Source organism: Salvelinus fontinalis, chromosome 38 (genome assembly GCF_029448725.1).
Source record: "Salvelinus fontinalis isolate EN_2023a chromosome 38, ASM2944872v1, whole genome shotgun sequence".
In the NCBI taxonomy this organism is placed as follows: domain Eukaryota; kingdom Metazoa; phylum Chordata; class Actinopteri; order Salmoniformes; family Salmonidae; genus Salvelinus; species Salvelinus fontinalis.
Window position 1 is genome coordinate 7,677,308 of NC_074702.1, and position 14,996 is coordinate 7,692,303.

The 14,996-nt window shown below is 46.8% G+C and overlaps 1 protein-coding gene across 1 annotated transcript in view; it reads right to left on the reverse strand.

Moving 5' to 3' along the window:
- The window catches only part of LOC129838001 (protein FAM171A1-like), a 48,444-nt gene that overhangs the window by 17,656 nt on the left and 15,792 nt on the right, over positions 1 to 14,996 (reverse strand). The window contains exons 4-5 of the mRNA XM_055904622.1: positions 8,580 to 8,738; positions 5,461 to 5,637 (exon numbers count right to left, since the gene is read on the reverse strand). Coding sequence (XP_055760597.1) covers positions 5,461 to 5,637; positions 8,580 to 8,738 — 336 coding nt within the window. The remainder of the gene's footprint in view (positions 1 to 5,460; positions 5,638 to 8,579; positions 8,739 to 14,996) is intronic.

A 14,996-nucleotide genomic window follows, 5' to 3' on the forward strand; every position in this document is an offset into this window, starting at 1 on the left:
AAACAAGAGACTAATGTACAGGGAGGGGGAGAGAGAAACAAGAGACTAATGTACAGGGAGGGGGGAGAGAGAAACAAGAGACTAATGTAAAGGGAGGGGGAGAGAGAAACAAGAGACTAATGTACAGGGAGGGGAGAGAGAAACAAGAGACTAATGTACAGGGAGGGGAGAGAGAAACAAGAGACTAATGTACAGGGAGGGGGGAGAGAAACAAGAGACTAATGTACAGGGAGGGGAGAGAGAGAAACAAGAGACTAATGTACAGGGAGGGGAAGAGAGAGAAACAAGAGAAGGAGTGAAATGCCTGTGACTCAGCATCTTTGTGAAACGCCTCCCTCCCTCCCTCCCTCCCTCACACACAGTTGTCATCGATCCCCATGGACCAAGTACAGCTAAGCACAGAAACAGCCCAACCCAGCACAGCCCTGTCCTCTGAGGAGTCAACTCTCACTGGATCACCGTTTACATTAGTGTATTGTATCCTCTGGCTGTAAGGCATCGCACACACACATATATACACACACACACACAAACAAACACACGCAAGCATGCACACAGTGTCAATACTGGTCACCTTTACATTAGTACTAGTCCTTTGTGAGAGTTTGTAGGAACGTCATCATGAACTCTGTTCAGATGTGAACTGGATGGTATTGACATCATCAACTCCTCTCTGTAATGTATTGACATCATCAACTCCTCTCTGTAATGTATTGACATCATCAACTCCTCTCTGTAATGTATTGACATCATCAACTCCTCTCTGTAATGTATTGACATCATCAACTCCTCTCTGTAATGTATTGACATCATCAACTCCTCTCTGTAATGTATTGACATCATCAACTCCTCTCTGTAATGTATTGACATCATCAACTCCTCTCTGTAATGTATTGACATCATCAACTCCTCTCTGTAATGTATTGACATCATCAACTCCTCTCTGTAATGTATTGACATCATTAACTCCTCTCTGTAATGTATTGACATCATCAACTCCTCTCTGTAATGTATTGACATCATCAACTCCTCTCTGTAATGTATTGACATCATTAACTCCTCTCTGTAATGTATTGACATCATCAACTCCTCTCTGTAATGTATTGACATCATTAACTCCTCTCTGTAATGTATTGGCATCATCAACTCCTCTCTGTAATGTATTGACATCATTAACTCCTCTCTGTAATGTATTGACATCATTAACTCCTCTCTTTAATGTATTGACATCATCAACTCCTCTCTGTAATGTATTGACATCATCAACTCCTCTCTGTAATGTATTGACATCATCAACTCCTCTCTGTAATGTATTGACATCATCAACTCCTCTCTGTAATGTATTGACATCATCAACTCCTCTCTGTAATGTATTGACATCATCAACTCCTCTCTGTAATGTATTGAGTCTGGATGGTAGTTACATCATTAACTGGATGGTAGTTACATCATTAACTGGATGGTAGTTACAGAGGTAAACATGCTCCTTTCTAACAGTATGTGACATCATTCAGCTCAGTGCTCCACAACATCACAGAACAAAATACATGCTGTCAGTTAAACTAGCAGAACAGGTTTCACCAAGTCTGTGTGTGTGTGTGTGTGTGTGTGTGTGTGTGTGTGTGTGTGTGTGTGTGTGTGTGTGTGTGTGTGTGTGTGTGTGTGTGTGTGTGTGTGTGTGTGTGTGTGTGTGTGTGTGTGTGTGTGTGTGTGTGTGTGTGTGAGAGAGTTGGTGTGTGTGTGTGTGTGTGTGAGAGTTGGTGTGTGTGTGTGTGTGTGTGTGTGTGTGTTGGTGTGTGTATGCGTGTTGGTGTGTGTGTGTGTGTGTATGCGTGTTGGTGTGTGTGTGTGTGTGTATGCGTGTTGGTGTGTGTGTGTGTGTGTGTGTGTGTGTGTGTGAGTTGGTGTGTGTGTATGTGTCTGTGAGGGTTGGCGTGTGTGTGAGAGAGTTGGTGTGTGTTATCCCCTCTCCATGTGCAAGCCTAGACAACACACTCCCTCCTAACATTGGCTTCTTTGTGTGAATGATCAGGCAGAAATATTTCTGGAGAAAATCTCTAACTCACTCTCTCTCTCTAACTGGTCACTGGAGAAATCTCTAACTCACTCTCTCTCTAACTGGTCACTGGAGAAATCTCTAACTCACTCTCTCTCTAACTGGTCACTGGAGAAATCTCTAACTCACTCTCTTTCTAACTGGTCACTGGAGAAATCTCTAACTCACTCTCTTTCTAACTGGTCACTGGAGAAATCTCTAACTCACTCTCTCTCTAACTGGTCACTGGAGAAATCTCTAACTCACTCTCTCTCTAACTGGTCACTGGAGAAATCTCTAACTCACTCTCTCTCTAACTGGTCACTGGAGAAATCTCTAACTCACTCTCTTTCTAACTGGTCACTGGAGAAATCTCTAACTCACTCTCTTTCTAACTGGTCACTGGAGAAATCTCTAACTCACTCTCTTTCTAACTGGTCACTGGAGAAATCTCTAACTCACTCTCTTTCTAACTGGTCACTGGAGAAATCTCTAACTCACTCTCTTTCTAACTGGTCACTGGAGAAATCTCTAACTCACTCTCTTTCTAACTGGTCACTGGAGAAATCTCTAACTCACTCTCTTTCTAACTGGTCACTGGAGAAATCTCTAACTCACTCTCTTTCTAACTGGTCACTGGAGAAATCTCTAACTCACTCTCTTTCTAACTGGTCACTGGAGAAATCTCTAACTCACTCTCTTTCTAACTGGTCACTGGAGAAATCTCTAACTCACTCTCTTTCTAACTGGTCACTGGAGAAATCTCTAACTCACTCTCTTTCTAACTGGTCACTGGAGAAATCTCTAACTCACTCTCTTTCTAACTGGTCACTGGAGAAATCTCTAACTCACTCTCTTTCTAACTGGTCACTGGAGAAATCTCTAACTCACTCTCTTTCTAACTGGTCACTGGAGAAATCTCTAACTCACTCTCTTTCTAACTGGTCACTGGAGAAATCTCTAACTCACTCTCTCTCTAACTGGTCACTGGAGAAATCTCTAACTCACTCTCTTTCTAACTGGTCACTGGAGAAATCTCTAACTCACTCTCTTTCTAACTGGTCACTGGAGAAATCTCTAACTCACTCTCTCTCTCTAACTGGTCACTGGAGAAATCTCTAACTCACTCTCTTTCTAACTGGTCACTGGAGAAATCTCTAACTCACTCTCTAACTGGTCACTGGAGAAATCTCTAACTCACTCTCTTTCTAACTGGTCACTGGAGAAATCTCTAACTCACTCTCTTTCTAACTGGTCACTGGAGAAATCTCTAACTCACTCTCTTTCTAACTGGTCACTGGAGAAATCTCTAACTCACTCTCTCTCTCTAACTGGTCACTGGAGAAATCTCTAACTCACTCTCTTTCTAACTGGTCACTGGAGAAATCTCTAACTCACTCTCTTTCTAACTGGTCACTGGAGAAATCTCTAACTCACTCTCTTTCTAACTGGTCACTGGAGAAATCTCTAACTCACTCTCTTTCTAACTGGTCACTGGAGAAATCTCTAACTCACTCTCTTTCTAACTGGTCACTGGAGAAATCTCTAACTCACTCTCTTTCTAACTGGTCACTGGAGAAATCTCTAACTCACTCTCTTTCTAACTGGTCACTGGAGAAATCTCTAACTCACTCTCTTTCTAACTGGTCACTGGAGAAATCTCTAACTCACTCTCTCTCTAACTGGTCACTGGAGAAATCTCTAACTCACTCTCTTTCTAACTGGTCACTGGAGAAATCTCTAACTCACTCTCTTTCTAACTGGTCACTGGAGAAATCTCTAACTCACTCTCTCTCTCTAACTGGTCACTGGAGAAATCTCTAACTCACTCTCTTTCTAACTGGTCACTGGAGAAATCTCTAACTCACTCTCTAACTGGTCACTGGAGAAATCTCTAACTCACTCTCTTTCTAACTGGTCACTGGAGAAATCTCTAACTCACTCTCTTTCTAACTGGTCACTGGAGAAATCTCTAACTCACTCTCTTTCTAACTGGTCACTGGAGAAATCTCTAACTCACTCTCTCTCTCTAACTGGTCACTGGAGAAATCTCTAACTCACTCTCTTTCTAACTGGTCACTGGAGAAATCTCTAACTCACTCTCTAACTGGTCACTGGAGAAATCTCTAACTCACTCTCTTTCTAACTGGTCACTGGAGAAATCTCTAACTCACTCTCTTTCTAACTGGTCACTGGAGAAATCTCTAACTCACTCTCTTTCGCACACTCTCTCTCTCTAACTGGTCACTGGAGAAACTCAATTAAAGCCCCGGGTCTGTTAGGTTTGTTATTTGGGGGTTGCTAGGGAAACGGTGGACTAAAACACAGAGGACCAGAGGTGGCTGTTTCTGGGAAATATTAACCCCATACAGCGTGCGTGTGTGTGCGTGTATTGACACAAGGTTACATACCCTCTGGCTATAAGGCATCGTGGGAACAGTGGCTTTCAATGTCAATCATGTAAAGGGTCACCCAGTGAGAGAGTTGACTCCTCAGGAGAACATGGCTGTGCTGGACTCGGTACAGTACTGTGTGTGATTGTTTACACCCAAGGTGTATATCTGTCTGTGTGTGTGTGTGTGTGTGTGTGTGTGTGTGTGTGTGTGTGTGTGTGTGTGTGTGTGTGTGTGTGTGTGTGTGTGTGTGTGTGTGTGTTCTCCTATAGCCCCCGTCCTAATCAGCTCATTGGGTTAGTGACTGGTCTCCTTCAGCAACAGTAAGTCACGTTGTGTTGGTCACATTGACTGGACCTTCATATCACAGGACGTCCTTGGTAGTGTACCTCAGCTTGACTGGTTCAAGCACTACTCTGGCTACCCTCCTAAGTCACTCCACTGCTGTCTGAGTCAATGATCTATGGCTGACTACAACTGTACTGATCTGGGGAGGGAGGGAGAGAGGGAGAGGGGAGGGAGAGAGGGGAGGTAGGGAGAGAGGGGAGAGAGGGATTTTCCAAACAGGTTAGGCTACATTTCCTAGCCAATCTTGTGATGTGGATGTAATCAGGAACAAGAAGTATTGTGTTTTAATACGGTGCGTTACGTCCAATAATATGGCAGATAATCTTTTATAAAGTTCTCAATTATTCCATTCATAACTCTGCCACACTGTAATCTCCAGTCTCACTGTACTGTGTGTGTGTGTGTTGCATTCTGGTACGTTTTCTTTTCCCAGTTCCTTTAAAAAAAGAACGTAGTGATGCATTTCCCAGCTTGATTGAGATACACACATCCCATCAACTTTCAGGAAACATGGATCCCACCGATGAAGGATGCAGGAGACACACACACACACACACACACCACGCACACAACACACACCTTACCCCACTGACTAGAAGTTCAGAGGGGAGGAAATCTGCTCCCTGCTCAGAAAGGGAAAAACTGAAAAGCTGTGTGTGTGTGTGTGTGTGTGTAGGTACTCACCTAGACTGGGGTCGAACCTCCAGGCTGGGATGTGTTGGTTCTCCTTCAGGCCGCTATTGGCCGGTAGAGGGACGGAGATGCTGATTGGGCCGTTCACCTGGAGCTCCACCCCTTCGCTGGCCAATAGGTGGACAGAGATGGCCGCCACTGGAGTCAGCTCAAAACTATGCTCACTTCCTGTTAGAGGAGGAGAGGAGAGCCGAAAGAGAGGAGTAGTGAGGGAGAGAGGAGAGTAGTGAGGGTCGAAGAGAGGGAGGAGAGGTGCAGTGAGAGGGAGAGAGAGAGGAGAGATGTAGTGAGAGGGAGAGAGGGAGGAGAGGAGTAGTGAGAGGGAGGAGAGGAGTAGTGAGAGGGAGGAGATTAGAAGAAGAGGAGAGGAAGCAGGGAGAGAGAGAAAGTGAGAGCAGAGGAAGCAGGGTGAGAGAGAAAGTGAGAGGAGAGGAAGCAGGGAAAGAGAGAAAGAGAGGAAGCAGGGTGAGAGAAAGTGAGAGCAAAGGAAGCAGGGTGAGAGAGAAAGAGAGAGGAGAGGAAGCAGGGAAAGAGAGAAAGAGAGGAAGCAGGGTGAGAGAAAGTGAGAGCAAAGGAAGCAGGGTGAGAGAGAAAGAGAGAGGAGAGGAAGCAGGGTGAGAGAATGTGAGAGCAAAGGAAGCAGGGTGAGAGAGAAAGTGAGAGCAGAGGAAGCAGGGAAAGAGAGAAAGAGGAAGCAGGGTGAGAGAAAGTGAGAGCAAAGGAAGCAGGGTGAGAGAAAGTGAGAGCAGAGGAAGCAGGGTGAGCGAGAAAGTGAGAGCAGAGGAAGCAGGGAGAGAGAGAAAGTGAGAGGAGAGGAAGCAGGGAAAGAGAGAAAGAGAGGAAGCAGAGTGAGAGAAAGTGAGAGCAAAGGAAGCAGGGTGAGAGGAAGCAGGGAGAGAGAGAAAGTGAGAGGAGAGGAAGCAGGGAGAGAGAGAAAGTGAGAGGAGAGGAGAGAAAGTGAGAGGAGAGGAGAGAAAGTGAGAGGAGAGGAGAGAAAGTGAGAGGAGAGGAAGCAGGGTGAGAGAGAAAGTGAGAGCAGAGGAAGCAGGGTGAGAGAGAAAGTGAGAGGAGAGGAAGCAGGGAAAGAGAGAAAGAGAGGAAGCAGGGTGAGAGAAAGTGAGAGCAAAGGAAGCAGGGTGAGAGAGAAAGTGAGAGCAGAGGAAGCAGGGAAAGAGAGAAAGAGGAAGCAGGGTGAGAGAAAGTGAGAGCAAAGGAAGCAGGGTGAGAGAGAAAGTGAGAGCAGAGAAAGCAGGGTGAGCGAGAAAGTGAGAGCAGAGGAAGCAGGGAGAGAGAGAAAGTGAGAGGAGAGGAAGCAGGGAAAGAGAGAAAGAGAGGAAGCAGAGAGAGAAAGTGAGAGCAAAGGAAGCAGGGTGAGAGGAAGCAGGGAGAGAGAGAAAGTGAGAGGAGAGGAAGCAGGGAGAGAGAGAAAGTGAGAGGAGAGGATAGAAAACACTCCAAAGTTTCCAAAACTGTCAAAATATTGTCTTTGAGTATAACAATACTTATTCTGCAGGCGAAAACCTGAGATAATGTAACCCGGAAGTGATATATATATATTTTTTTTTATCTGTGTTTCCTGGCCCGTCTATCCTCCATTTAAAGGGGTATCAACCAGATTCCTTTTCCAATGGCTTCCTCAGGCTGTGACCAGGATTTAGAGATAGTTTCAGGCTTTTATTTTGAAAAATGAGCGAGATGTTTCATAAGTAGTCAGGTGTCCTCTGAATGTTTCCTGCGCGTGAGAGAGGGGCATCCCATTTTCCTTTTCTCTCTTATTGAATAGGTTATGGTCCGGTTGTAATATTATCGATATTGTTTGTTAAAAACAACCTGAGGATTGATTATAAAAAACATATGACATGTTTCTACGACCATTACGGATACGTTTGGAATTTGTCGAACGGAACACGGCTTTGGTTTTCTCAACATAATGCGCAACCCAAATGGCGTTTTTTTGTGATAAAAGTAATATTTATCGAACAAAAATAACATTTGTTGTATTACTGGGAGTCTCATGAGTGGAAACATCCGAAGGTTATCAAAGGTAAGCGATTCATTTTATTGCTTTTCTGACTTTCGTGACCATGCTAATTTGGGGCTAGCTGTTGTAGCATTGAAAGCTACACTCACAAAAGCTTGGATTTCTTTCGCTGTAAAATATATTTTCAAAATCCGACACGATAGGTGGATTAACAACAAGCTAAACTGTGTTTTGGTATATTTCACTTGTGATTGCATGATTATAAATATTTTTAGTAATATTTTTGCATTTGGCGCCCTGCAATTCTAGCGGTTGTTTAGGAAAGTGATCCCGTAAAAGGGATCCGTAGCGCAGAGAAGTTAAAGGGGGCTCTTCTGGGAAGTGTATCTTTGATGGAGCCTCTTACAGAGAGCTGTACCTCACCCCTACCTTTACCCCTCCTCTCATCAACCCTACCTTATTCACATCCACCCCTCACCCCTACCTTCACCCCTCCCCAACCCTACCTTATTCACATCCACCCCTCACCCCTACCTTCACCCCACGCCTCCTCAACCCTACCTTATTCACATCCACCCCTCACCCCTACCTTCACCCCACGCCTCCTCAACCCTACCTTATTCACATCCACCCCTCACCCCACCCCTCGCCTCCTCAACCATACCTTATTCACATCCACCCCTCACCCATTCCTTCACCCCACCCACCCCTGCCTTCCCTCACTCACCCCTCCCACCCACCCCCACCCCTCCCTTCACCCCACTCACCCCTCCCACCTACTTTCACCACACCCCCCCTCACCCCTACCGTTACCTCACCCACCCACCCCCCACCCCGGATCCCTCCCTTGACCCCACCTGCCCACCCACCCCTCATCTGTCCCTTCACCCCACAGCTCCACCCACCCATTTATCCCTCATTTATCCCTTCACCACACACTCCCCACGTCTTCAATCCCACCCACCCTTCATCCCCCTCCTCCCTTCACCCCATCCACCCCTCATCCATATGTCAAATACTTTCAAATAATTGATTTAGTTTGTCAGATACAACGGCACCAATGGAATAGTACCAACAGTGTATTCCACCTAAGTCTGGTCCCAGTCTGTCCCAGTCCCAGTGGAGGTACCTGTTCCGTTGCCCCCCAGGCCCTGCAGGTATGGGAAGTGCTGGATGTGGCTGGGGTTGTTGGCCACAGTCAGCAGGGCAGTGAGGTTGCTGTAGGACGAGTTGAGAGGGAGGCTCAGGGCTCGACGCTGGAACTGAACCCAGGACTGACCCCTCGATCCTGGGGAGGAAAGGGGGGGGGGGGGTCAGGAACCACTCACACACTTAGATCCACTGTTCTTTAGTGTCCATCTCCCCTGTAGCCATTTTTAATGCAGCTTGTCAAATGAATGTCTGGAATATGTGTTATGAACGCCATATGAATGCTGGCCTTCTCTCCTCACTCTCTTTCCTCTCTTCACTCTGTTTTTACTCCTCCATATTAAATCTCAACTTTCTAATCTCTTTTCTCTTTTACTCAATCGGTTCCTTTCATCTCCCTCTGCCACCCTTCCTCTCTCTCTCTCTCTCTCTCTCCCTCTTTCTCTCTCACTGCCTCCCGCTTTCTTTCTCTGTCTCTCACTGCCTCTCTCTAAGGGCTTTATTGGCATGGGAAACATGTTCACATTGCCAAAGCAAGTGGAATAGATAAACAAAATTAAAACAATACAAAAATGAACAGTAAACATTACACTCACTGCCTACAGCAGCCTTTCTCAATAGCAAGGCTATGATCACTGTGTCTGTACATAGTTAAAGCTTTGCTTAAGTTTGGGTCAGTCACAGTGGTCAGGTATTCTTCCACTGTGTACTCTCTGTTTAGGGCCAAATAGCATTCTAGTTTGCTCTGTTCTTTTGTTAAATCTTTCCAATGTGTCAAGTAATTATCTTTTTGTTTTCTCATGATTTGTTTGGGTCTAATTGTGTTGCTGTCCTGGTGCTCTGTGGGGTCTGTTTGTGTTTGTGAACAGAGCCCTAGGACCAGCTTGCTTAGGGGTCTCTTCTCTGGTTTAATTTCTCTGTAGGTGATGGCTTTGTTATGGAAGGTTTGGGAATCGCTTCCTTTTAGGTGGTTGTAGAATTTAACGTCTCTTTTCTGGATCTTAATAATTAGCGGGTATGGGCCTAATTCTGCTCTGCATGCATTATTTGGTGTTTTACGCTGTACACTGAGGATATTTTTAAAGAATTCTGCATGCTCAATTTGAGTCTCAATTTGGTGTTTGTCCCCTTCTGTGAATTTTTGGATTCAATGGATTCTATAACTATTCAAGAATTTTTTGCCAGATCCTAATTGGTATGTCGAATTTTATGTTCTTTTGATGGCATAGAGAGCCCTTCTTGTTTCTAAGATCGTTCACAGCTTTGTGGATGTTACCTGTGGCACTGATGTTTAGGCGGAAGTATATTTAGGACGACTACAAACGATCTATAACTGGGCTAATAGCTCACTAACTAAAATCAAATTCAATTTTATTGGTCACATACACATGTTTAGCAGATGTTATTGTAGGTGTAGCAAAATGCTTGTGTTCCTAGCTACAATAGTGCAGTAGAATCTAACACTTCACAATACACACAAATCTCAAAGTAAAAGAATGGAACTAGCAAAGGATATGAACAAAATGTGCACACGTGGTTATTTGCAGCTCTCGCTTGAATCTCAAAACAAGCGCATCTACTCACAACCGCTCATGCTGTAAACACAGTCCAGTTCAAAGTAAATGGCACAGATCCATATATGGCAATGGTCTATTTGCATATAGGCCTACTGCAGCTCTGATTGGTTATGCCGCACCAGTATGTGTATATTACGGGCTGAATCATGCATGTCAATGCAATAGAATCCTACTCCGATGGCCTCTGCCTACAACCAAATTTTGTTTCGGTATGTTGCATTGAAAGTGGCAATTATTGCCTTGATTCGATCAAAATTGCCACAGTAAAGGGAAACTGTGATAGTGTTAACAAGGAAAACTCCAGAACAGTGGCCACCAACCTTTTCTGATTCAAGATCACTTTCTGAGTCAACATTCAAGCCAAGATCCTCCTCTCTCAACAACAAAAAAATTGGCTAAACTTTTTTTCTATGAAACATTAACATATTAGAAACAGTAGTGTAGCAATGAGGTTTGAAGCTACAGGCCCAATACATTATCACCGCATACTGACTTTGCTTGAAATGCCCTGCCAATGCATTGTTGTTCAGGACATTTTAAAATATATATATATATTAAAACATTTGAGGTAGGCTATATGAACACAGATCATATAGATCTGTTGTTGTATTACATGTGAGGCACAGCTGAGTGAGCATACATTTAAATTATTTGCTTTTTATTTTACTGGGCTGATGGTCCAGAATTCTGCAAGCAGAGTCTCAATTTGGTGTTTGTCCCATTTTGTGAATTTTTGGATTCAATGGATTCTATAACTATTCAAGCATTTTTTTACTGGGCTGCATCTGATGGTCAGTCTCAGCAGAGGGAGAGAGCAGCAGACTGAGGGTCCACCTCTCAACATCCCTCCGCTCTCCCGTTCCTCCAGTGACAGTCTCAGCAGAGGGAGAGAGCAGCAGACTGAGGGTCCACCTCTCGACATCCCTCCGCTCTCCCGTTCCTCCACTGACACTGACAGTCTCAGCAGAGGGAGAGAGCAGCAGACTGAGGGTCCACCTCTCAACATCCCTCCGCTCTCCCGTTCCTCCACTGACAGTCTCAGCAGAGGGAGAGAGCAGCAGACTGAGGGTCCACCTCTCAACATCCCTCCGCTCTCCCGTTCCTCCACTGACAGTCTCAGCAGAGGGAGAGAGCAGCAGACTGAGGGTCCACCTCTCAACATCCCTCCGCTCTCCCGTTCCTCCACTGACACTGACCAAAAAGATACACCTTCCAGCTGTTGGCGAAACTCAAGTCGCACCACATTATTTCCGCCTCATGCACAAATGCATGTTGTTACTCCTATGACCAGAGAAAGTGAAATATTCCTTGATATTAGAAAAGACCCAAGCCGCTAATAATAACGCACGCCTGTGGATACAAATGTCCTACTCATTCATTACTGCTGCACTGCTTGTAGGAAGAACGTGCATTTTATGGGAAGAAAGTGCATTTTATGGCTTATAAAAGTGTTGAATACAAAGTGTTGACAGTGCTGAGTAAGAACTTAAACATGAACTCACTCATAAATACAGCAGCTCTTTGCTGTATTCGTTGACAGTTTCTCTCTAGTCATGGTTTTAAATGTTCTGAAATCTTTGCTGTAGCTTTCTTGTACTGCAGACACGGTCATCTGAGCCATCCCATTGGCCAGCGGTAGGCCTATTGTGCACTTGATTTGCTCTCCAGGCCCGCCGGGAAGGAAGAGATTGTACCTTCAGACACATGAAATGTTTCAAAATGGCATCAGTTGGCCTGCCCGGCACGCAGGGCAGCTGAATCGGGTGTAGCTACCGCCAATAACTGAAGCCCAAAAAAAATATAGAAACGCAGGGCTTTATCGTTGTTTTTTTTTACAGAAAAGTAGAGATTGACTAGGGATGCCTTGGAGATCCATCGTGATCGACCGGTTGGTGACCACTGCTCTAGAAAGTTGAGTGAAATACAATCTCGTTCTTCGCTCCGTGGGCTGATATTTCTTGAGCGAGGCAATCCCGCGGGAGCTGCGTGGTCTCAGGGCTACTGCACGCATGTAATCAGCTTTGAGGGAACATTGCTTGGGAGTACCAGAAGTGCTCCAGAGAATAGTAAACCAAAATTTTGCCAGTCCTCACTTGTAAAAAGGCTATTTTAGGCTTAGGGATTAGGTTTAGGGCTAGAACTAGGGGTTAGGTTTAGGAGTTAGGATTAGGTTAGGGGTTAGAGAAAATAGGATTTAGAATGGGACTCAGTTGTTAGTCCCCAAAAGGTCCTCACAAGTATAGTAAGACATAGCTGTGTGTGTGTGTGGAAATGTTTAATCGACCAACGAAAAAATATATTTCTAGGGGGTTTAGGGTAAGGTTAGAATTAGTGTCAGTGTTAGAATTGGGGTAAGTGGTTGTGGGTTAGTTTTAGGTTTTGTGGTAAGGTTAGGGAAAATAGGATTTTGAATGGGAATCAATTGTGTGTCCCCACAAGGTTAGTTAAACAAGACTGTGTGTGTGTGTGTGTGTGTGCGCTCACGGACATGTTTAACTACAAGAATAGTAAGCAAAAACCAAAATTAGACCAACGGGTTTAGATTAAGGTTAGAATTAGTGTTAGTATTGGGGTAAGGAGTTGTGGGTTAGGAGATGGTGTTGGGGTATGGTTAGGGGTTAAGGAAATTAGGATTTGAATGGGAATCAATTGTGTCCCCACAAGGTTAGTTAAACAAGACTGTGTGTTAAAGAGAAGTTTGTATAGTGGGGCTTCGCGATGATGTCATAGTGTTTCCACTGTGGTGAGTGTACATTCCTGGGCAATGAGACGCCGCTGCAGCCGTGCCTGTGTTTTCTCTAGCTCTGTGTATCCTCTGCCTTCAGTACACCTGATCTGGCATTGATCTGAACGTCCAGTGTTGGAGGAGGTCTGGTATTGATCTGAATGTCCAGTTTTGAAGGAGGTCTGGTATTGATCTAAATGTCCAGTTTTGAAGGAGGTCTGGTATTGATCTGAATGTCCAGTTTTGAAGGAGGTCTGGTATTGATCTGAATGTCCAGTTTTGAAGGAGGTCTGGTATTGATCTGAATGTCCAGTTTTGAAGGAGGTCTGGTATTGATCTGAATGTCCAGTTTTGAAGGAGGTCTGGTATTGATCTGAATGTCCAGTTTTGAAGGAGGTCTGGTATTGATCTGAATGTCCAGTTTTGAAGAATGTCCAGTTTTGAAGGAGATATAATCACATCAACAGGACTGGAGTAACAAAACGGAGAGGAGTTAGTTCCAGGTAACAGCTTGGACACGGTGTGAGATGTAGCAGAGCATGTGTGTGTGGAGGGGGGGGATTCCTGTGCCAATCCAAAAAGCCCCTCCTCATCCTCTTCTCCTCCTAAGAATTCCCTCTCTTTTCTTCCCTCGATAATGCATATTCCTCCTCAGCCTGGACATTGCACCCTTCCCCCCCTTCTCTCCATCCCCTCTTCCCGCCTTCTCCCCATCCCCTCTTTTCCCCGCTTCTCCCCATCCCCTCTTCCCCCGTTCTCCCCATCCCCTCTTCCCCCGTTCTCCCCATCCCCTCTTCTCCACCTCTCCCCTTTCCCTCTTCCCCCTTTCCCCTCTTCTCCCCATCCTCTTCCCGCCTTCTCCCCATCCCCTCTTCCTGCCTTCTCCCCATCCCCTCCCCCCCCCATCCCCTCTTCCCCACCTCTCCCCCTTTCCCTCATCCCCTCTCTTCCCCCTTTCCCTCATCCCCTCTCTTCCGGCCTTCTCCCCATCCCGTCTTTTCCCCGCTTCTCCCCATCCCCTCTCCCCCCCCATCCCCGTCTCTCCCCATCCCCTCTTCCCCCCATCCCCCCCATCCCCGTCTCTCCCCATCCCCTCTTTCCCCGCTTCTCCCCATCCCCTCTTCCTGCCTTCTCCCCATCCCCTCTTTTCCCCGCTTCTCCCTCCCATCCCCTCTTCCCCCGTTCTCCCCAACCCCCCATCCCCGTCTCTCCCCATCCCCTCTTCCCCACCTCTCCCCCATCCCCTCTTCCCCACCTCTCCCCCTTTCCCTCATCCCCTCTCTTCCTCATTTCCCCCATCCCCTCTTCCCCGCCTTCTCCCCATCCCCTCTTCCCGCCTTCTCCCCATCCCCTCTTCCCGCCTTCTCCCCATCCCCGTCTCTCCCCATCCCCTCTTCCCCACCTCTCTCCCTTTCCCTCATCCCCTCTCCCTCATCCCCTCTTCCCCCGCTTCTCCCCATCCCCTCCTCCCCATCCCATCTTCCCCTTCCCCTCTTCCCCCGTTCTCCCCATCCCCTCTTCCCCCTCTTTTCCCCGCTTCTCCCCATCCTCTTCCCATCCCCTCTTCCTGCCTTCTCCCCATCCCCTCCCCCCCCCATCCCCATCTCTCCCCATCCCCTCTTCCCCACCTCTCCCCCTTTCCCTCATCCCCTCTCTTCCCCCTTTCCCTCATCCCCTCTCTTCCGGCCTTCTCCCCATCCCGTCTTTTCCCCGCTTCTCCCCATCCCCTCTCCCCCCCCATCCCCTCTTCCCCCGTTCTCCCCATCCCCCCCATCCCCGTCTCTCCCCATCCCCTCTTTCCCCGCTTCTCCCCATCCCCTCTTCCTGCCTTCTCCCCATCCCCTCTTTTCCCCGCTTCTCCCTCCCATCCCCTCTTCCCCCGTTCTCCCCAACCCCCCATCCCCGTCTCTCCCCATCCCCTCTTCCCCACCTCTCCCCCATCCCCTCTTCCCCACCTCTCCCCCTTTCCCTCATCCCCTCTCTTCCTCATTTCCCCCATCCCCTCTCTTCCCCGCCTTCTCCCCATCCCCTCTTCCCGCCTTCTCCCCATCCCCTCTTCCCGCCTTCTCCCCATCCCCCCCCATCCCCGTCTCTC